This window comes from Diplotaxodon limnothrissa, linkage group LG7, assembly GCF_057381915.1.
Source record: "Diplotaxodon limnothrissa isolate DT_005_m linkage group LG7, D_limnothrissa_male_GT1.1, whole genome shotgun sequence".
In the NCBI taxonomy this organism is placed as follows: Eukaryota; Metazoa; Chordata; class Actinopteri; order Cichliformes; family Cichlidae; genus Diplotaxodon; species Diplotaxodon limnothrissa.
The window spans coordinates 61436990-61460940 of NC_140602.1; the positions used below are offsets into that span (position 1 = coordinate 61436990).

Genomic DNA, 23951 nt, shown 5'->3' on the forward strand with positions numbered 1-23951 from the left:
AATGAGAACAAAAATAACAAAATTAATCTAATTTAATGTCAAACAGCACAATCAGTGGATGGACTGTTTGCTTGGTGAAAAAAAGAGAAAAAGGAAACACCAAAGACAGTTTTGGTGTTTAAATATTTATATTATAAATATTTTACAAAACAATTAGAAAATATAATATATAAATATTTTTGTGATCAGATTCACAGACCTTTTCAAAGCACACTTTGATTTGATAGTCATTAACAGGAACTATGGGGTTGAAACCAATTATATTAATCGTGGCTCAGTTTCTGTAATTACAGTTATTGTTTTTTCTAATATATCTCAAAATCACTTTTTCTTTTTGTCCCTTGTTCTGCTGTAACAAGCGTGGGATTAAATAAAGACCTGCGTGTGATGCTGTGAAATAGTGTTTCTCTTGTGCAAAAACTCAAATGAGTTTGATCAATTAAAACACAAAAAAATCAGGACTGTTTTATGATTATTCATGATTTAATTACACAAGGCTGAATAATCTCAAAATGACAAACAGTGCAATTATGGCCAAAACAAATACACAGGGTAACGTGTTATCCTCCATCACTGCTGTAAAATTCACCAGTAGTTTCTCAACTGTAGAAAATTCTGGAAAGACTCTTGTGGCGCTGGAAAGACTAGACCTCCCTGAAAGGTTTTTTCCTGTTATTGTGTTAAAAACAAAACAAAAAGCCCCAAATTATTAGGATTACATTAACACTTAATCATTAACATTATGAAAACTATAATGCTTCAGCACTATAAACTTCTTTTCACGGACAACGGGGGAGGTATTTCAGAGTTAGTAGTGGGTCAAAATATCTCTTCGTAATTAACTAACTCATCAAATCTCGGGAATATACAATTTTGAAAGCCCAGAAACTATATTATCAGACAAACCTTTTTGACAGGAGAAAAAAAATTAATAAACAAATGTTTGCATGAAAAAAAAAAAAAGAATTCTACTTAATGACAGCTAAAAGAACGATTTAATTACTATACACTCATGGGCAGTATATATCTATATCTATAATAAAAACAATTCAATTCAATTTTATTTATATAGCGCCAAATCACAACATAAGTCGCCTCAAGGCGCTTCATAGATACAGAGAAAAACCCAACAATCATATGACCCCCTATGAGCAAGCACTTTGGCAACAGTGGGAAGGAAAACCTCCCTTTTAACAGGAAGAAACCTCTGGCAGAACCAGGCTCAGGTAGGGGCGGCCATCTGCTGCGACCGGTTGGGGTGAGAGAAGGAAGACAGGATAAAAGACATGCTGTGGAAGAGAGACAGAGGTTAATAACAGATATGATTCAATGCAGAGAGGTCTGTTAACACATAGTGAGCGAGAAAGGTGACTGGAAAGGAAAAACTCAATGCATCATGGGAATCCCCCAGCAGCCTATGTCTATTGCAGCATAACTAAGGGAGGATTCAGGGTCACCTGGTCCAGCCCTAACTATATGCTTTAGCAAAAAGGAAAGTTTTAAGCCTAATCTTGAAAGTAGAGATAGTGTCTGTCTCCCGAATCCAAACTGGAAGCTGGTACCACAGAAGAGGGGCCTGAAAACTGAAGGCTCTCCCTCCCATTCTACTTTTAAATATTCTAGGAACAACTAGTAGGCCTGCAGAGCGAGAGCGAAGTGCTCTAATAGGGTGATATGGTACTACAAGGTCATTAAGATAAGATGGGGCCTGATTATTTAAGACCTTGTATGTGAGGAGCAGGATTTTGAATTCAATTCTGGATTTAACAGGAAGCCAATGAAGGGAAGCCAAAACAGGAGAAATATGCTCTCTCTTTCTAGTCCCTGTCAGGACTCTTGCTGCAGCATTTTGGATTAGCTGAAAGCTTTTCAGTGAGTTTTTTGGACATCCTGATAATAATGAATTACAGTCGTCCAGCCTGGAAGTAATAAATGCATGAACTAGTTTTTCAGCGTCACTCTGAGACAGGATATTTCTAATTTTAGAGATGTTGCGCAAATGGAAGAACGCAGTCTTACATATTTGTTTAATATGTGCATTGAAGGACATGTCCTGGTCAAAAATGACTCCAAGGTTCCTCACAGCGTTACTGTAGGCCAAGGTAATGCCATCCAGAGTAAGAATCTGGTTAGATACCATATTTCTAGGCTTTTCAGGGCCGAGTACAATAACCTCAGTTTTATCTGAATTAAGAAGCAGAAAGTTAGCGGCCATCCAGGTCTTTATGTCTTTAAGACATTCCTGCAGTTTAACTAATTGGTGTGTGTTATCTGGCTTCATGGACAGATAGAGCTGGGTGTCATCTGCATAGCAGTGAAAATGTATGCTATGTCTTCTAATGATGCTGCCTAAAGGAAGCATGTATAATGTAAACAGAATTGGTCCTAGCACTGAACCCTGTGGAACTCCATAATTAACCTCAGTGTGTGAAGAGGACTCTCCATTTACATGCACAAATTGGAGTCTAGATAGATATGATACAAACCACTGCAGTGCAGTACCTGTAATACCTACAGCATGTTCTAATCGCTCTAATAGGATATTATGGTCGACAGTATCGAATGCTGCACTGAGGTCTAGCAGGACAAGCACAGAGATGAGTCCACTGTCAGAGGCCATAAGAAGATCATTTGTAACCTTCACTAAAGCTGTTTCTGTGCTGTGATGAGCTCTGAAACCTGACTGAAACTCTTCAAATAAACCATTCCTCTGCAGATGATCTGTTAGCTGTTTGACAACTACTCTTTCAAGGATTTTTGATATGAAAGGAAGGTTGGAGATTGGCCTATAATTAGCTAAGACTGCTGGGTCTAGAGATGGCTTTTTGAGTAAAGGTTTGACTACAGCTAGCTTGAAGGCCTGTGGTACATAGCCGATCATTAGAGATAGGTTGATCATATTTAAGATCAAAGAATTAATTAATGGCAGGACTTCTTTGAGCAGTTTTGTAGGAATGGGGTCTAAAAGACACGTTGATGGTTTGCAGGAAGTAATTATTGAAGTTAACTCAGAAAGATCAATTAGAGAAAAAGAGTCCAACTTAACATCAACGGTACTAAAAGTAGCTGTAGATAATATTACATCTGTGGGATGATTATTGGTAATTTTTTCTCTAATGATAAAAATTTAATTTGTGAAGAAGTTCATGAAGTCATTACTAGTTAACGTTAAAGGGATGGTTGGCTCAACAGAGCTCTGACTTTTTGTCAGCCTGGCTACAGTGCTGAAGAGAAACCTGGGGTTGTTCTTATTTTCTTCAATCAGTGATGAATAGTAAGATGTTCTGGCTTTGCGGAGGGCTTTCTTATAAAGCTGTCACGGCTGCCGAGGCGAGCCGTGTGGAATAAATGAGGATCCAAGCGCAGGCAGTCGTAGAGGAGTGAAGGTGATTTATTGAACACAAAAAAAATGTGGACAAACAGCAAACGGGGCTCGAACTAAACTAAACTGGGAAACAACTAAACTACAGAGCACAAACCTGAATGAAAACGAGCAGAGGAGGATGACGATGAACAGCAGGGAGAAGACACGGTGGATACACAGACTGACACTGAGTAATACAGACGAACCGGCAACAGGCAGGAGAACACACAGGGCTTAAATACACACACCAGTAATCAGGGGATGAGAGACAGGAGGGCAACACAGCTGGGAGGAATCTGGGCTGACGGGACAGGGGAAACGTAAACTGATCACACTCACATACGACACGGACCTTCACAATAAAACAGGAAACTCAGATACATGGAACCAGACAAGACATTGAACTAAACAGACAGATTCACAAACAGATGGGGAGACACCATAGACAGACAGGTACAGACGCAGACTTAGAGGCAGATCGAAAATAACACAGAACTTAAACAATCATCATCTAGAAAATGATAACAAACTAAAAGCGCTGGGTCACCGACCCAGGACCATGACAGTACCTCCCCCTCAAGGGCTGGCACCAGACAGCCCAGCAGAAACGAAAAAACGGACCAAAACAAAACTGTCACGGATTGCCGAGGCAAGCCGTGTGGGATTGTAGGAAAGGACCAAAAAGGCAGCAGCTCTGGTGCAGGTGAGTGTTTATTTACAGCAGTGGGTACAAACAGCAACGGGGTGTGAACATGAAACCGAAAACCTAAACTGGGTAAACTAACAACACAAACCAGGAATGACGGTGCAGGGAGATCCGGGGAAATACACATGAAGAGACGCAGGGAGACCGAGAGGAAACAACACAGACGAACCAGCGATTACCAAGACAGAAAATACAACTTAAATACACTCAGAGAACACAGGGAGATTACACACAGGTGGGAGACACAGCTGGGAGTGATTAACATGACGAGACCAGGGAGGCAAACTGAAAACACTCACATAAGACGCAGACCTTCACAATAAAACAGGAACACACAGGGGGGAACAGGGTAAACACCAATTAGAGAACAGAACCAAAATCGAAGAGAAAACACAAAACGCTGGGTCAAAAGGACCCAGGATCATGACAGTACCCCCCCCTCAAAGGCTGGCCCCAGACAGCCCAACAAGAAACAAAACAGCCAGAAAAAAAACAGAAAACAACCCGACCAGGGCGGGCGGCGGGGGCCCAGGAAGGAGGGCCCGAAGCAAAACAAAACCGGAGCACCAGAAGGCAAAAAGACAAAAACAAAAAACGAGTCCAAAACCAAAAGAAACGAAGCACACCAGAACACAGGAAAAAACAGAGTTCAAAACAGAAGAGCTCAGGGGGCCGACAGCACAGGAGTCCAAAACAGTTCAGGGGGCCAGCCGGGGGGCCGACAGCACAGGAGTCCAAACAGTTCGGGGGGCCGACCGTGCCGACGGCAACGGCGGCGACGTGGACACAGTTCGGGGGGCCGGCCGTGCGGAAGGCAACGGCGGCCACTCAGGCGACAGCGGTCCGGCCGTGCAGAAGGCAACGGCGGCCACTCAGGCGACGGCGGTCCGGCCGTGCGGAAGGCAACGGCGGTCCGGACCAGGCGAGGCTGCAGAGGCCGGACCGGGCGAAGCACAGGCAGAGGCCGGACCAGGCGAGGCTGAAGACACGGATGAAGCTGGACCAGGCGAGGGTGACGAAGCTGGACCAGGCGAGGGTGACGAAGCTGGACCAGACGAGGATGACGAAGCTGCAGCAGGAGGCTGGACGGGCCCCTCGGACCCTCCAGCGGAGACAGGAGGCTGAACGGGCCCCTCGGACCCTCCAGCGGAGACAGGAGGCTGAACGGGCCCCTCGGACCCTCCAGCCGACGAGGCATGAGGCTGGCGTGGTTCTCCGGAACCACCAGCTGACGAGGAAGGCTGCTGGACGGGCTCCTTGGGCCCTCCAGCTGACGTGGCATGAGGCTGGCGTGGTTCTCCGGAACCACCAGCTGACGAGGAAGGCTGCTGGACGGGCACCTTGGGCCCCCCAGCTGAAACAGGAGACAAAGGCCGGAGCGGTCCCTTGGACCCTCCAGCGGAGACACGAGACGAAGGCCGGAGCGGTCCCTCGGACCCTCCAGCAGAAGTCATCACTAAGCCAGCAGTCATGGAGTCCTCTGGCAAACACGAAGGCAACTGGCAATGCACTGAGCACGGGCTCTGCACAGGCAATGCTGATATGGCGCAGTTCTCATGTAGCTGCTTAGACTTCAGGGGTCCAGAATCAGCTGGGGACTGAGACCTAGCCTCTGGGGAGGCCCTGGAGCGGCAAACTGTGCCAATGGCGGCTGAACCATGAAAAGCACCTTGAGGTGAAATTAAACTTTCTCCCTGCACGGAGTGAATGAGCGAAGCCGATGATTATGGAGCCAGAGCTACGGGTAGCGGGGGCACTGGAGCTACTGGGGCCTGCGCTACAGGCGGCTCTGGAAACTGAACTGAGGGAGGCACTGGAAACTGAGCTGAGAGAGGCTGCGGGGGAGCTAACTGAGCTGAGAGAGGCTGCGGGGGAGCTAACTGAGCTGCCGGTAGCTGCACAGGCGATAAGCAGCTCGCGTTGACATCCGCCACACAAAACACAGCCCCTGAATGAACAGTCACAAAGTCTGGAACCGACACAGAGTCCTCACTCACCACAGCCAGCGAATTAGAAGTCCGAACGTCCGGCTGTGGGGTGGCGCGCCCGCGGCGCGATCGGCGTTTCTTCCCCGCAGATGGCTCCGACGGGCCGGGCAAGACCACATCCGGCGAGTCGGGCAGCGAGGCAGGAGTGGCTGAGAGAAGGTGGGGTGTGAGCCGGAGAAAAGCCTGCATGGTCGGAGGAAGCGAAGTTAGAAGCTATGGCAGGCCGGAAAAGAGCCGTTGTAGCCGACTTTCCACGGCGCGGCGAAGCTCCTCTGGAGGGTTTTCAAGCCACAGCCCGAGGAGAATCTCCACGTTATATGTAACGTCGTCCCGGAGCTCCTCGGACGGATTTACTGCTGCAGGGTCCATGGTGGCTGGTTCGTACTGTCACGGATTGCCGAGGCGAGCCGTGTGGGATTGTAGGAAAGGACCAAAAAGGCAGCAGCTCTGGTGCAGGTGAGTGTTTATTTACAGCAGTGGGTACAAACAGCAACGGGGTGTGAACATGAAACCGAAACCTAAACTGGGTAAACTAACAACACAAACCAGGAATGACGGTGCAGGGAGATCCGGGGAAATACACATGAAGAGACGCAGGGAGACCGAGAGGAAACAACACAGACGAACCAGCGATTACCAAGACAGAAAATACAACTTAAATACACTCAGAGAACACAGGGAGATTACACACAGGTGGGAGACACAGCTGGGAGTGATTAACATGACGAGACCAGGGAGGCAAACTGAAAACACTCACATAAGACGCAGACCTTCACAATAAAACAGGAACACACAGGGGGGAACAGGGTAAACACCAATTAGAGAACAGAACCAAAATCGAAGAGAAAACACAAAACGCTGGGTCAAAAGGACCCAGGATCATGACAGTACCCCCCCCTCAAAGGCTGGCCCCAGACAGCCCAACAAGAAACAAAACAGCCAGAAAAAAAACAGAAAACAACCCGACCAGGGCGGGCGGCGGGGGCCCAGGAAGGAGGGCCCGAAGCAAAACAAAACCGGAGCACCAGAAGGCAAAAAGACAAAAACAAAAAACGAGTCCAAAACCAAAAGAAACGAAGCACACCAGAACACAGGAAAAAACAGAGTTCAAAACAGAAGAGCTCAGGGGGCCGACAGCACAGGAGTCCAAAACAGTTCAGGGGGCCAGCCGGGGGGCCGACAGCACAGGAGTCCAAACAGTTCGGGGGGCCGACCGTGCCGACGGCAACGGCGGCGACGTGGACACAGTTCGGGGGGCCGGCCGTGCGGAAGGCAACGGCGGCCACTCAGGCGACAGCGGTCCGGCCGTGCAGAAGGCAACGGCGGCCACTCAGGCGACGGCGGTCCGGCCGTGCGGAAGGCAACGGCGGTCCGGACCAGGCGAGGCTGCAGAGGCCGGACCGGGCGAAGCACAGGCAGAGGCCGGACCAGGCGAGGCTGAAGACACGGATGAAGCTGGACCAGGCGAGGGTGACGAAGCTGGACCAGGCGAGGGTGACGAAGCTGGACCAGACGAGGATGACGAAGCTGCAGCAGGAGGCTGGACGGGCCCCTCGGACCCTCCAGCGGAGACAGGAGGCTGAACGGGCCCCTCGGACCCTCCAGCGGAGACAGGAGGCTGAACGGGCCCCTCGGACCCTCCAGCCGACGAGGCATGAGGCTGGCGTGGTTCTCCGGAACCACCAGCTGACGAGGAAGGCTGCTGGACGGGCTCCTTGGGCCCTCCAGCTGACGTGGCATGAGGCTGGCGTGGTTCTCCGGAACCACCAGCTGACGAGGAAGGCTGCTGGACGGGCACCTTGGGCCCCCCAGCTGAAACAGGAGACAAAGGCCGGAGCGGTCCCTTGGACCCTCCAGCGGAGACACGAGACGAAGGCCGGAGCGGTCCCTCGGACCCTCCAGCAGAAGTCATCACTAAGCCAGCAGTCATGGAGTCCTCTGGCAAACACGAAGGCAACTGGCAATGCACTGAGCACGGGCTCTGCACAGGCAATGCTGATATGGCGCAGTTCTCATGTAGCTGCTTAGACTTCAGGGGTCCAGAATCAGCTGGGGACTGAGACCTAGCCTCTGGGGAGGCCCTGGAGCGGCAAACTGTGCCAATGGCGGCTGAACCATGAAAAGCACCTTGAGGTGAAATTAAACTTTCTCCCTGCACGGAGTGAATGAGCGAAGCCGATGATTATGGAGCCAGAGCTACGGGTAGCGGGGGCACTGGAGCTACTGGGGCCTGCGCTACAGGCGGCTCTGGAAACTGAACTGAGGGAGGCACTGGAAACTGAGCTGAGAGAGGCTGCGGGGGAGCTAACTGAGCTGAGAGAGGCTGCGGGGGAGCTAACTGAGCTGCCGGTAGCTGCACAGGCGATAAGCAGCTCGCGTTGACATCCGCCACACAAAACACAGCCCCTGAATGAACAGTCACAAAGTCTGGAACCGACACAGAGTCCTCACTCACCACAGCCAGCGAATTAGAAGTCCGAACGTCCGGCTGTGGGGTGGCGCGCCCGCGGCGCGATCGGCGTTTCTTCCCCGCAGATGGCTCCGACGGGCCGGGCAAGACCACATCCGGCGAGTCGGGCAGCGAGGCAGGAGTGGCTGAGAGAAGGTGGGGTGTGAGCCGGAGAAAAGCCTGCATGGTCGGAGGAAGCGAAGTTAGAAGCTATGGCAGGCCGGAAAAGAGCCGTTGTAGCCGACTTTCCACGGCGCGGCGAAGCTCCTCTGGAGGGTTTTCAAGCCACAGCCCGAGGAGAATCTCCACGTTATATGTAACGTCGTCCCGGAGCTCCTCGGACGGATTTACTGCTGCAGGGTCCATGGTGGCTGGTTCGTACTGTCACGGATTGCCGAGGCGAGCCGTGTGGGATTGTAGGAAAGGACCAAAAAGGCAGCAGCTCTGGTGCAGGTGAGTGTTTATTTACAGCAGTGGGTACAAACAGCAACGGGGTGTGAACATGAAACCGAAACCTAAACTGGGTAAACTAACAACACAAACCAGGAATGACGGTGCAGGGAGATCCGGGGAAATACACATGAAGAGACGCAGGGAGACCGAGAGGAAACAACACAGACGAACCAGCGATTACCAAGACAGAAAATACAACTTAAATACACTCAGAGAACACAGGGAGATTACACACAGGTGGGAGACACAGCTGGGAGTGATTAACATGACGAGACCAGGGAGGCAAACTGAAAACACTCACATAAGACGCAGACCTTCACAATAAAACAGGAACACACAGGGGGGAACAGGGTAAACACCAATTAGAGAACAGAACCAAAATCGAAGAGAAAACACAAAACGCTGGGTCAAAAGGACCCAGGATCATGACAAAAACAGAAAACAACCCGACCAGGGCAGGCGGAGGGGGCCCAGGACGGAGGGACAGAGTCCAAAAAAGGCCCAGATGGTCAAGTTCAGGAGGCCGACCATGCGAATGGCAACGGGGCAGGTCCGGATGCCGGCCGCGCAGTAGGCAGTGGCGTGGAAGCAGTTCTGGGGGCCGACCGTGCGGACGGCAACGGCGGCGTGGAAACAGTTCTGGGGGCCGACCGCGCGGACGGCAACGGCGGCGTGGAAACAAGTCCGGGGGCCGGCCGCGCGGACGGCAACGGCGGCGTGGAAACAAGTCCGGGGGCCGGCCGCGCGGACGGCAACGGCGGCGTGGAAACAAGTCCGGGGGCCGGCCGTGCGGAAGGCAGTGGCGGCGTCCAGGAGGGCGTCCACGGTGGCGGAGATGCCCAACAAGCGGCCTGGCAGATGACCGACGAGGTGGTAGTAGGGGACCTGAAGGCTGCGTGGCCCCTGCAGCCCCAGGCGAGGCGGAAGCTGAGGCCACTGCAGGTGATGCGGGAGCCGGACCAGGCGAGGAGGATGAAGACGAGGACGCTGGAGCCGGACGGAGACGAGGACGCTGGAGCCGGACCAGACGAGGTGGATGGAGACGAGGACGCTGGAGCCGGACCAGACGAGGCGGATGGAGACGAGGACGCTGGAGCCGGACCAGACGAGGCGGATGGAGACGAGGACGCTGGAGCCGGACCAGACGGCGGTGATGAGACTGCAGGCGGTGATGAGACTGCAGCTGATGGCTGGACGGGCTCCTCGGGCCCCCCAGCTGACGAGGCAGGACGCTGGACGGTAGGGCTGAACGATATATCGCATTTGCGATAATATCGCGACATGATCAAGTGCAATTTTCTAACCGCAAAGGCTGCGATTATACTCTGGACATGTCCAAATTCATGGGCTGCATCCTCCTGAGGCCGCATTTGTAGACCGATTACGTCACAGCGACGCGCCGAAGGCTGTCCAAATTACTACCATATCCCAGAATTCATAGCGCGGCACAGCCAAACTCCAGTTTCCAGCAATGGCGGCCGCTACTAAGTTTTAAAATTACTCATACTAATCTTTCTGGGTCACAAAATAAACTTTTAACATATTTTCAGGCGAGAAAGTAGTTGTGTAAACATCAAATATCTGCTCGGTTTATCAAGATATCCCATATTTGCAAAAGTGCTTCGACGTTTTCAGAGGCGTCTGCTACCCACCAGCTCGACAGCTAGCCGGGAGCTCGAGGGTTACTGATGCGGCCGAGAACGGCACAACTCCCGGCACATCATTTTCAGATCACCGCGGAGTTTCGCTGCTCGGGTTAAACGTAATATATAAGTCACTTAGACAACCTAAAAATGTTATTGTTGGGCTTTTTTCAGTGTTTTGTTTGTTCGTGAGTAAATCGGTTTGGCTGAGATTAAAGTTATTAGATTAGATAAAATAAAACTTTATTAATCCCCCGGGTGGGTTCCTCCTTGGTTTTCACACAGCTGACTAAACGTCAAACAGAAAACTTATTAAACAGAAGTATGAGACAGTCGAGAATTTACACCAGTGTCTGGTTATACTTTAGATAGCAAGAAGCAGACGGCCGAGTTTAATAAACTCCACCGAGACAGCGGTGACGCTAATCAGAACTAGCCTTCTGATTAGCTAATCAGAAGGCTAGACCGTCCAATTTCACGCCTTTAAATTTTAAAGGCGTGTTTGTGTGTGTGTTTATACAATTGCTATTATGTTTGCACTTTATGTGTAATGTTACTGACTGCAGAGATCAGTAAGATGTGTGTATTTTTTATTTATTAGTTTTATTTATTTAATATTATTTTTTAATTGAATGACTGTCTAGTAGTTCACAGATGTCGAAAAACTGAGTGTGGTAAAGCCACTGATTTTTTTTTATGTATATTTCTGCAATCTGCACATTGTACTGACTTTCATTTTAATGTTTACACCAGGGTTCCTTGTCAGCACTTTATGCTCAGATGTTTGTAAGCTAAAAATAAACTATTGTGTATGTTCAAATATACTGTTGTGATTGAAGAAGTTAAATAAAAATGTCAGTCATCAATTCATGCATCACCTCATGTCATCATAACAGAGGTCTGTCTTCCAGGAAAGAAAAGTTTAAAATTAATGTAATATAGTATTGGCCATACTATATGATGTATTGCTTGTCTTTGTTTAATAATACAGAAGACAAAGACCTTAAAAAAATAATCGCATCGCAATCGCAATATTGGGGCCAAAAAAAAAAAAAAAAAAAAAAAAAAAAAAAAAAAAAAAAAAAAAAAAAAATCGCAATTAGATTATTTTCCATAATCGTTCAGCCCTACTGGACGGGCTCCTCGGGCCCCCCAGCAAAAACAGTCACAGAACCAGTGGGCAGTGGAGACCTCTGGCAGGAACGCAACAGAACCAGCGGGCAGTGGAGACCTCTGGCAGGAACGCAACAGGACCAGCGGGCACACGGGCCTCTGGCAGGAACGCAACAGGACCAGCAGGCACACGGGCCTCTGGCAGGGACGCAACAGGACCAGCAGGCGCACGGGCCTCTGGCAGGGACGCAACAGGACCAGCAGGCGCACGGGCCTCTGGCAGGGACGCAACAGGACCAGCAGGCGCACGGGCCTCTGGCAGGGACGCAACAGGACCAGCAGGCGCACGGGCCTCTGGCAGGGACGCAACAGGACCAGCAGGCGCACGGGCCTCTGGCAGGGACGCAACAGGACCAGCAGGCGCACGGGCCTCTGGCAGGGACAGAACAGGACCAGCAGGCGCACGGGCCTCTGGCAGGAACGCAACAGGACCAGCAGGCGCACGGGCCTCTGGCAGGGACGCAACAGGACCAGCAGGCGCACGGGCCTCTGGCAGGGACGCAACAGGACCAGCAGGCGCACGGGCCTCTGGCAGGGACGCAACAGGACCAGCAGGCGCACGGGCCTCTGGCAGGGACGCAACAGGACCAGCAGGCGCACGGGCCTCTGGCAGGGACAGAACAGGACCAGCAGGCGCACGGGCCTCTGGCAGGAACGCAACAGGACCAGCAGGCGCACGGGCCTCTGGCAAACACATAGCGGCCTGCAGCTGCGCAGAGCATTGACCCTGCTCAGGCAGCGACAGCCGGGTGCAGTCCTCAGCTGGCTTCTTAAACTCCAGGGGTCCAGAGTCTGATGGGGGCTGAAACCCAGCCTCTGGGGAGGCCCTGGAGTGCATCTCAGTCTCAGAACTGGCCAGCCTTTGAGGAATGTTGACATTATCATTAGGTTTGACGCTCTGCTTAGAACAAACGGATGAAACCCAGTTCCTTTTAGATTGATTTGACTGGGCTTGTTGTACCGGAGTAGCAAGTGACACAGGGTGCAGGGCTAGTGGCTGCTGAACAGGAGGCTGAACTGAGGGTGACTGAAACAATGGTTGGGATGACGGCGGTGGTGGAATTGGAGACTGAGCTTGAGGCCGGGCGGCTAACTGAGCTTGAGGCCGGGCGGCTAACTGAGCTTGAGGCCGGGCGGCTAACTGAGCTTGAGGCCGGGCGGCTAACTGAGCTTGAGGCCGGGCGGCTAACTGAGCTTGAGGCCGGGCGGCTAACTGAGCATCCGGTTGCAGTTCAAAAGAATAAACAGTCCTGGTATTATCAGAGCTGGTGTTAATTGTCTCTGGGATATATGCCACAGTTTTAGCAGACCCTGGGTTAGCTGACATGGGTTTAACAGGTTCAGAAGAACAACAGCCCTTTGCTTTCGCTGAAGTCTTAAAAAATGCCAACCTGGGAGAGATCAGTTATCACGAAGGTAGGTAAGCTTTGTGAATTAGCTCCCACTGACACACCCCGAACAACCCCAGAAGAAAAAGTCTTACAGTTCAGATTGGAGCCGTTATCCTTTTTACTCACCACAGTCAGCCGCTCTGATATCCTGGGGTCCGACTGTGGCGAGGGGCGTCGACGGCGTGAGTGCCGTTTCCCATTTGAAGGCTGGACCGACGGGCCGGGCAGGACACTCTCCGTCGGGTCAGGGAGTGAAGCATGAGTTGCAGAGTGGGTGGTAGCAGGGGGGAGAAGATGAAGCTCGTTCAGAACGAAATTCTGTGTGAGCGGGTGAAGTGAGCTGAGCAACCAGGGGAGACCAGAAACTAAGAGCTGTAGCCGAACAGCTATGCCTTGGCGGAATTCTCTCCCCTCATGCTCGAGCCATAAGTTAATTAATCTGTCCACCGAGTAAATAATGTCCTCCCGGAGCTCCTCGGGCGGGTTGACTGCTGCTGGGTCCATAGTGGCCGGTTCGTACTGTCACGGCTGCCGAGGCGAGCCGTGTGGAATAAATGAGGATCCAAGCGCAGGCAGTCGTAGAGGAGTGAAGGTGATTTATTGAACACAAAAAAATGTGGACAAACAGCAAACGGGGCTCGAACTAAACTAAACTGGGAAACAACTAAACTACAGAGCACAAACCTGAATGAAAACGAGCAGAGGAGGATGACGATGAACAGCAGGGAGAAGACACGGTGGATACACAGACTGACACTGAGTAATACAGACGAACCGGCAACAGGCAGGAGAACACACAGGGCTTAAATACACACACCAGTAATCAGGGGATGAGAGACAGGAGGGCAACACAGCTGGGAGGAATCTGGGCTGACGGGACAGGGGAAACGTAAACTGATCACACTCACATACGACACGGACCTTCACAATAAAACAGGAAACTCAGATACATGGAACCAGACAAGACATTGAACTAAACAGACAGATTCACAAACAGATGGGGAGACACCATAGACAGACAGGTACAGACGCAGACTTAGAGGCAGATCGAAAATAACACAGAACTTAAACAATCATCATCTAGAAAATGATAACAAACTAAAAGCGCTGGGTCACCGACCCAGGACCATGACAAAAGCAGCAAACTATTTCTCCAGGCTAAATGATGATCCTCTAAATTTGTGACACGCCATTTCCTCTCCAGATTACGAGTCATCTGCTTTAGGGTACGTGTTTGAGAATTATACCACGGAGTCAGGTACTTCTGATTAGAGACCTTAGTTTTCACAGGAGCTACAGTATCCAGAGTCGTACGTAGTGAGGAGGTGAAATTATTAACAAGATAATCGACCTCTGCTGGGGTAGCGTTCAGATAGCTGCTCTGCTCTATGTTGGTACAGGGCATTGAAGATGATAACAGTGGGTGGATTATATTCTTAAACTTAGTTACAGCGCTTTCAGAAAGACATCTACTGTGATAGTCTACTCTTCACTGCTGTGTAATCAATTATTGTAAATGTAAATGTTATCAGGAAATGATCAGACAGGAGAGGGTTTTCAGGAAACACTGTTAAATGTTCAGTTTCTATGCCATATGTTAAAACAAGATCTAGAGTGTGATTAAAGTGGTGGGTGGGTTCTTTTACATTTTGAGAGAAACCAATTGAGTCTAATAACAGATTAAATGCCATGTTGAGGTTGTCATTTTTAGCATCTACATGGATGTTAAAATCACCCACAATAATTATTATTAATAACAGTATGCAGATTAGTAACACACAGCCTATTGTTACCAATCTACGTTAGTACATTATATTAGATATTAACATCAAAACTAATAAGTAACCTAAACTATAAAATAAGCAATATGGAGTTTAAACAATCACATTTCCACACAGTTTGGGCCAGCCCATGTCCCAGCCCTGAACATGCAACTGCTCCTTCCAAAATGTTAAATTCCTACAAACACATATTTAATAAGGTCAACTCCAAAATAACTGCGCTCAACCATTTCAGCTGACCTTAGACAAGATGCTGCACCTACTCTGGTTCATAGAAATATACCTGCTAAATCCTGTGAATCAGCTGAGTACAGCCAAACAACAACCACCAACACACAGGTAACAGTCCAGAGGTACCTTGATTTATTTATTAGAATAATTTGGTGTTTCTGAGAATAGGACAGACGCACAGATCGATAAGTGCATGTGTGTCTGTTAATTTGTTGTTTCTGTCTTCTGATTTCTTACCCTGTCCTGCTTAGGAGTGTAGGGTCTGTGATGGTGAAAAAAGTCTTGAAGTCTCCATGGTTTTCCATGGTGAAGCTTTGGGTTTTCCTGGTGCCGTAGATCAGTGGACCAAAGTTGTTGTCACATGTAGGTGTGATCTTGTATCTATGGAGAGAACACAAAAAATATCCGCTGCATATTATAAACATAAGTTAGAAAGGTAGCAAGAAATACAATTTGATAAATTCAGTTCTAAATGTGATTATTTTATATTGTTTCTGTACTTCTAAAAATATTATATCAGAGATAACAGTAAGAATCAAGTCTTCACCTAATGAAAGTATACTGGGCTGAAACCTTGATAGTTGTTGCTTACAGTTTCTCCTCCTCTCCCAGTGTTGGATTCAATCACCTACAGAAAACAGGTACAATAAGCTTTGTGCTGGGAGAGGTACAGCCTGTCATCAAGGCTTTTGAGGGAAAACACTACTTTAAAGCTCAGTTCCAAACCATAAATTGGTTACCCTTTTGAGTTGAAAGCAGTCGAGTTGCACCTTGCGCCTGAGGATTAAAATAATGTCAGGAAGTGGTGTGTAGCCTTTACCATATCCCTCACTGTTGAGTTGAGGGTGAGACTGCGGGACAACACTGAAGCATTGCAGTACATGTCAGTTTAAATGTGGAGGGAGAAAACTCTAAAGCACAACAAGAGCCCTTGAGAAATAGAAAAAATTACTAAACTTCTTGGCTTCTCCCCTGAAGTGATAGATACGAATGTCCACCAATGGTGTACCATGAGATTTGGAAGTACTGGGATGCAGCTGATATCAACCTGTTTCGATAACATCCACTTTATTGAGAATGTAAATACACTGAAACAGGACTAAAAGGTTTTTAGAAAAAGTCATTTTAGAAGTTGAAGTCAAAAGATAAAGAAATATTTTGAAATCGGGGGAGCCTTAGAGTCATCTTCACTGCTTCTGTCCTCACAGTTATTTGTTGTACCAGGTGGAAAAGTAGATGAGGTGTTGCAGGCCCTAATTCTGAAGTTAGAATAGAATAGAATAGAATAAACCTTTATTATCCCACGGATGAGAAATTTCGGTGTTACAGAGCTCTTACAGCAAGGGAAAAAAAAAATATAAAAGGAAGACACAAGGTGGTCCTATATACATAAGCATCCGAGTTTGTATATACAGATATATACAGGTAACAATGTACAGAATATGTATAGAAAAATTTTAAAAATTGCACGGTAATACGTATAAAATGTACAGGGATATGTATCAATTCTACAGAGCTATGTATGAAATGTACAGTAAGCAAACAAGCTGGTGAGTAAGATGATCAAAAGAATATTAAGCTGCATTATAGAGTCTGACAGCTGCTGGTAAGAATGACCTGCGGTAGCGCTCCTTCCTGTGCTGTGATTGTAAAAATGTACTGCTGAACTGCTCAGTGCTCGTACAGTCTCATGCAGGGGGTGGGAGGTGTTGTCCATGATGGATGTTAGCTTAGACAACATCCTCTTCTCCTCTAAAATGACTTTAAACTGAATTACAGTTTTTTACAGACGCTAGGACACATTTCTCAATACTTAGGTCACTTTTGCAAAACTCCTCACACAGTGAGCACAACAGAAGTCTATGTGGGCCAAACTGAGGATCAGTTATCATTGTTTTGGCACAAAATGCATTCAATGACTACATCTCTCAAATTTCATGAATTATTTTCTCACTCAGACACAACAACTGCCAAAAATCTTTGTACGTACAGGACATTTTGCATATACTTACATACTGTCTTCAAAACTGTTAAACTTATGGCCAAAACAATAACACAATGCAAAACTTAAAAAGACAGCAAAATTCAACAGCAATATTTTATTGAAACATATTTTAAATCTAAAAATGCAGTTTAACCAGCCACAGCTGATTCTCATTCAATTTTTCAACTCCTTCAATTCTGGCAGCCAGAAGATTCTTTCCTAGGTGTATTGCCCTAGATGGCATAAGATGTGATGTGGATGAGAACCTGTGGCCAAATGGAGAAGACCGAGTAGAATAGCATTACTATTGTATGTGTATCAGTGGATGGTGTGTATACAAATTCTTGTATTTTGGGATTACTTAGTGCAAAAAAATAAAAATACATAAACAAATATTAACGAATTCTGCATGATGTCTGATTCATTCCAGTAACATACATTGAAATTCTAAACAGAGATGTGTCCTTGTTTTACACAAGAAAACACTGTGTCATGCTATATGTTGTTAGTGTTTTTTTAGGTCATTGTTTTGTGGGTGACAAAGTGTGTTTGTTGGCTGTCAACCTTTGCTAGTGTTCTGGAAGAATGAGTTTATTTGAGACCTGAATAAAGTGTTTTGGTAGTTGTAGTGCATTTTGAATGTGAAATGAACTGCTTTGCCAAGCTGAAGGTCAGTTAGGAGAATTGTGTGAAGAGTTTTGCAAAAGTGACCTAAGTATTGTGAAATGTGTCCTAGCGGCTGTAAAAAACTGTAAATGCATTTCATTGCATTTGTTTAAAAGCAGGCTGAATGTGTTCTGACTACAGTTCATGTTGAAATTTAACCTAAGGGCTAGTTTCAGTCTGCATTTACATTTTAAATGTTATTTTTGTATAGAGATGTAAAAGAGTGACTTCACCTACAAAAAAGATGCTAAAACCACCACTTTATTGAGAATATAAACACACTAAAAGAGGACTAAAGAAGTTTTTAAAAACTTCTTTTTTTCTTTTTAAGTACATTTATAGTCGTTTCCTGCTTTTTGTTGTATCAGGTGGAAAAGTAGATGAGGTGTTGCAGGCCCTGATTCTGAAGTTTCTCCAACGACTGGACCTGGTAGCAGGTAGATAAATCTAAAATATTCTATGAAGCGCCTTGAGGCGACTTTTGTTGTGATTTGGCGCTATATAAATAAAATTGAATTGAATTGAATTGAATTGAATTAAAATCTTTTCCTGTGGTATCCTACCTTACTGTAGAAATATTTTTAATTATTTAAGGATGGGAATCCCCTTGAAATTTACACCTTTCTCTTTAAGTACATTTATAGTCTCTTCCTAAACCAGTTAAACCAGTTAAAGACATTCTTATTAATTTGTCCATCACAACCTACTTCTTTAACTTCCAGCTTGCCAGGATTCTTCTGAGCATACTCCACAGCAGCAGAGTCAAATAGTTGTCTGGCAGTCAGGCTAGCGGTGAAGTGCCATTTAGCAGCACACCTGCAGCCACAGCATCAACACTAAGGCACACTGCTCCATACTGGCGTGCCAAGGCAGCTGATGTGCTGCTCTTATCTAAGAAAAAAGAGAAAAACGCCCTTAATACCATGCTAAATATGGCAGCTGGTTACTTTTTTTTTTTTTTTTTTTACACTCTGTCTTCATTTAACTATTTAAATTAGGAGGAATCTGTGTTTTTTTAACCTGTCACTGGGGCTCCATATATAATCAGAGCAATGCTTCTGCAGCTACATGCAGCTAAACCATCAGGTGACACATCAACACCCATGTGGCAGACAATTGTCAGTTCTCAAACAACTGAATTCAAATTTCACTGTTGCTTTTACAAAAAAATAGTTTGCAAAGATAATTTATTTAGAGTTAAAAGCTTAAGATAAGGAAGAGCTTTTTAGGTTTTTGAAAACATTTTAATAGCTGTAGGTGTAATGTATAGGTGTAGACTGCATTGTAGGTGGCTAATAGTTGGACTCAGAACCACATCCAAGGTAACATTTCCATTATGGGTTAAATACCAGATTTACACATCAGCGTTTAGCTCTAAAGGTCAAACATCTTACTCCAGGCTATGGTGACCTGGGTGGATGAGAACTTACATAGATGTAAAATGTTGCACTTGTGCATCAAATGCAGGATCTGCATGAAATGAGAAATACTTTATTTGATTATTAATCCAGTAAAATGAACATATACAGGAAAACTGAATGCAGAAAACAAGATGAGATGCATTTTAAAAAACAACATTATGTGACTATGTAATGTAATTTACAATCCAACTCTAACTGGTAACACTGAGTTAAATGCTGGAAGTCCTGACAAACTGTAAAGGGATATTAGTAAACACTGCAATGTCATGCATTCCAATTAAAGACACTGCAGCATAACAATAAATAATTCAATTTGGAAAAGCTGTGAGGGATTAACTGATTGACCGAAGAAAACAATGCCTGTCTCCCTCCCTCTCTTTTTAACCAAGCAGTAATTTATCAATAAAAGGACACCACACACTCATTACAAATATATGTATTTGACATTACTACCTCACTTGGGGCCTTGCCTTTTAAAAAATATACGATACATTGTAAGGTAAACTTGCAACACTATTTCTGAAACTGAAGACTTACCTCTTCTTCCTGGAGGTACTGTGTGTGAACTCCAGGGAGTAAAACTCAGTGGGGAAAGAACAGGGGTTTCTGGCGGTAACCTCAGGTTCAACCTCAGTGCTGGCAGGGAGGCAAGGTCTGAGCTCCAGCACCGATGGCCAGAACTCGAGATGTGGAGCCTCACCGTGAACCTGACCCGTGAGGAACACATGCTGGGTGCTCTCAGCCATGCGCACCACTACATAAGCACACTGAAAGAGATGTACATGAAGGTCAGCATCCCCGTCTTTATTTTGCTATATATCACCCACATGTTACTACTCACAGTACTCTACTTTTCCCTGATATTAAAATAACTTATTTCCACAATGCTGCATTCGATTATAATGCCGTGCACATATTTTATTGTTCACTTATACTTCCCTATTTTTCTTACCGTGTGGAATGTGGATTAAGTTTTTATTTTATCCATAAACGAGCTAAAGTCATACCTTTTTAAAAGCCTGAAACTTCTCAGCAATGCTCCAGTTGGCAAGGCACAGACTCATGGTTCAGTAGCTGTATTGTTCTCATCTGATGCGTTACAAAAGGAATCTTTCCTTTTGCACCAAAACTCATAATAGCTTATGATAGCAAATTAATACAAGCCACATCTGGCTGTCAATTAAAAAGATTTTCTCAAGTATCAAATGTACAGGTCTGATAAGAAGTACATAGAAAAAATTCACGTATTCACTTGATTTTACAGTTAACAACAAGATAGCACCACGGTGACCCAGTATACTCAATTCAATTTTTCAGTTCAATTCAATGCAATTCAGTTTTATTTATAAAGCATCAAATCACAACAACAGTTGCCTAAAGGAACTTTATATTGTAAGGTAGACCTTACAATAATACATACATAGAAAAAAATCCAACAATCATACGACCCCCTTTGAGCAAGCACGTTGGGGACAGTGGGAAGGAAAACCTCCCTTTTAACAGGAAGAAACCTCTAGCAGAAGCTAGAGCATATTATACCATTGCCCCTTTTTATCGCCCTTTGTACTCTGACACATGCCACACTGCAGTGTCAAACTGAACTGTATCCCTGGAAACAGTGACATCTGGCATGGTTACCATGGCATACAGTCGTATCTGTACCATTGGGCCATCTGCAACCTGTATCGACAAAGATGAGATTAATAACACAGACCCAAAACTGTTTATAGACACTGAATGAAAAGACACAATAAATGTATTTCTAGCCGTATACAAGCTTGTCTATTCTTGTGGATACCTGGATTGGGAGGACACTCAGCTTGGCTCCTTGAGGGTCTAACTAAACTGTGAAAGTCTGTGTCTCACTACAAGGCAGATTCTTCACACTTTTAAAATTGGTTGTGAAACCTGTGATAAACCAGTAAGAGTCATAAATCATTTGATATCAGAAATCCAGTTTTGTTTGCTTTCATCAGCTCTAATAATTTTACAGCTGTTGAATGGTGGAAATGCCAACAAATTATTTAAGCTTTGTTTCATCTGTAAACTTGTCTACTATTGGTTTGTTTTTCTTTGACATTAAGACTTCTAACTGTAATATCTAAACATTTTTATTTGTATTTTTTGAAAGTCTAATGTAATACTTTCTATTTCCACACAGGACTGCCTACTTTCTGTTTTTTGTATATTTTTCTATACATTTGGCTTCATAGATTCATTTAATTATTAGTTAGTAATCTCTGGCTCTCCTCCACAGTGTGTCTTTTGTCCTATCTCCCTCCCCTCGACAGGATCATGTCAGTTGTCTGTCCCTCCCTGAGCCTGGTTCTGCCAGAGGTTTCTTCCTGTTAAAAGGGAGTTTTTCCTTCCCACTATCGCCAAGTGCTTGCTCACAGGGGGTTGTCTGATTGGGTCTTTACCTTACAATATAAAGCGCCTTGAAGTGACCGTTGTTGTCATTTGACGCTATGTAAATAAAACTGGAATGAACTCAATTCCATAGGACAAATCACTTCTAATATATAAATCAGATCATGTGGAAAATATCAAAGTATTAAAAAACAGAAGGAGACAGACAGAGGACTGAAAATGTCACGGGACAAAAGTAGATATGGTGTTACCTGTGCTCTCAAGATGTTTGCAAATGACATGGAAAGACACAGATATTGATCCTTCACTGGTAATTTTTGCAGTTTGACTGATAACTTTGCTAGGAATGACAAAAACAAAGTCTAAAACATACTCTGGGAGCTGAAACCTGTGGAGAGTGAAGAATAAAACGTTGGACACAAACATGCTTACAATTACAGGATGTTGTGTGAGTGTTTGAGTTTTTTAGTTTTGAAAGAGTTTCTCTTTTTAGTTAAAGACGGCTTTCTGTTTTGTAAAGAAACTTAGTATCTTGCATATCATTTGTATTCTGCACTTATACACTGTGAACACAAGATAATGACATGTTATCAAAAATGCACAAACTGAAAATAAATAAATAGCCACACCATGTACCCACAAATTTGCAAAAACACCAAGTAATAAAATCTGCTATGCAACCAAATATCATTCAGTATTAAGGACTGTTTGAATTCCACAGCACAGTTGGACACAGTTCTCATTTCAGTCCAGTGAGTGGACCATCTGTTCCACTAAACTGCATGTGTGTGGTTGTAAGTACATACTTGAATAGCTTGTGCCACTTTCTGAAGGATCCTTGTGGTTCTCCGGCCTCCAGCAAGCTAGCAGCCACAGCAAGAGCATTTTCTTTGATGAGCAACCTATCGATCTCCATGTGAAGCAGCTCTTCATGCTAGTCACGTAGTCAAAAGACAGAAAAGTATTTAAAAGTTGGCAAAACTGGTCAGCATAAATATCTCCAAATACATTTTACTACTGTCATCGTCCTAGGTTTCTGAGTTTAGGACTTTACCTCAACGTTTTATATTGTTTATTTTTTTCTATTCTTTTTTTCTGATCTGTGAGCTTCTGGAGCTGGAGCAGTAATACCTGAAGGAAAGAAATATTACTTGTTAATATGCAGCTTATTTTGTTAATGTGCAACTTCTTCATATATATATACAAAACATTTTATGTGTAGGACACATACAAATCTGCACTAACTGCAGTATGAAGATGAAAATAAACCTTAAAGGTTTCTCAGGACACTGACTTTTGTTCTACCGTTGTAAATACCGCTTTTGTTGGTGGTTTTCATTACAAATAAACGTTTGTTAGTTCTCTGCGTGATAATATCAAAACAACATGCATACAATTACAGGATGTTTCTTTTTGTTTTTTGTGATCTGCATATTGTGATTGTGAGCTGTTCCTAAAATGAATTTATTGACTGTGAGTATGCAGGTTTCCTCCACTGCTCCTTTTCCAACACTAATTTCATTCATGAGCTCCTCTTTGACTCTGTCTGCCTCCACAGCAGTTCTGGCCTGCTGTAACACATCACTGTAACGCTCCTCCTCTGCAAGGGAAATCACAGTGTTGCACGAGCGCAGCAATAAAGAGTTGAATTTGTGTCAGTGCTTATAAGGGAGGACTATAAATCAGCTGAACAATTTGAGCTTGATGCTTTTCAGTAAAATTGAGTTAGAAAGAAAACCAAGGAAACAGATATTTCTAAGGATGATTCAGTTTACTGGCAACATCCTTATGAGGTCCAGTAACATGGCTGCAAACTGGTGTAATATGTATTTACATGTAAAATGTGTGTACTGTATGAATGACTGTGCATACGTAGGATTTGTGGCAAATTCAAGCTGAGCCTGGGAAACACTGCAACTCCAGTCAGTGAGATCTCCTGCGGTAGTAGGAAAGCCACCTGCACCTGAAGCTTCTTCCTAAAAACCTCTGGGATGCCTGGGAAGTAGAGCACCCATAGTAACTGCACCATACTGGCTTCAACATAACCCTGTCACTCACACAAAAGCAACACAGGTAAAAGAAACCATCAACATTCATGTTAAAATAACTTAAATATCCACAATAGAAGCAGTCCAAAGATAAACTCGCCTCAGCGGGAACGACCATGGGCCAACCAGGTCTAACCTCATGTTCAAAGTCTGTCATCTGCCCCACTTCCTCCTCATCAGTATCGTCCCCCTTCTCTTTTTCAGGCTGTATACTGTATTTATAGCCCACGTGGCCAGTATTCCTTAGGATCACATCAGCTTTGCTTACAAGATGAAAAAGCTA

At 45.6% G+C, this 23951-nt stretch overlaps 1 protein-coding gene across 1 annotated transcript in view; it reads right to left on the minus strand.

The window, feature by feature from the left end:
- The window catches only part of hydin (HYDIN axonemal central pair apparatus protein), a 60667-nt gene that overhangs the window by 12406 nt on the left and 24310 nt on the right, over positions 1 to 23951 (minus strand). The window contains 12 exon segments of the mRNA XM_085357132.1: positions 13260 to 13507; positions 15417 to 15560; positions 19788 to 20017; positions 20258 to 20296; positions 20298 to 20360; positions 20838 to 20930; positions 21049 to 21158; positions 21872 to 22008; positions 22427 to 22554; positions 23117 to 23220; positions 23493 to 23667; positions 23769 to 23948. Of these exon segments, the coding sequence (XP_085213258.1) occupies positions 13260 to 13507; positions 15417 to 15560; positions 19788 to 20017; positions 20258 to 20296; positions 20298 to 20360; positions 20838 to 20930; positions 21049 to 21158; positions 21872 to 22008; positions 22427 to 22554; positions 23117 to 23220; positions 23493 to 23667; positions 23769 to 23948 (1651 nt within the window).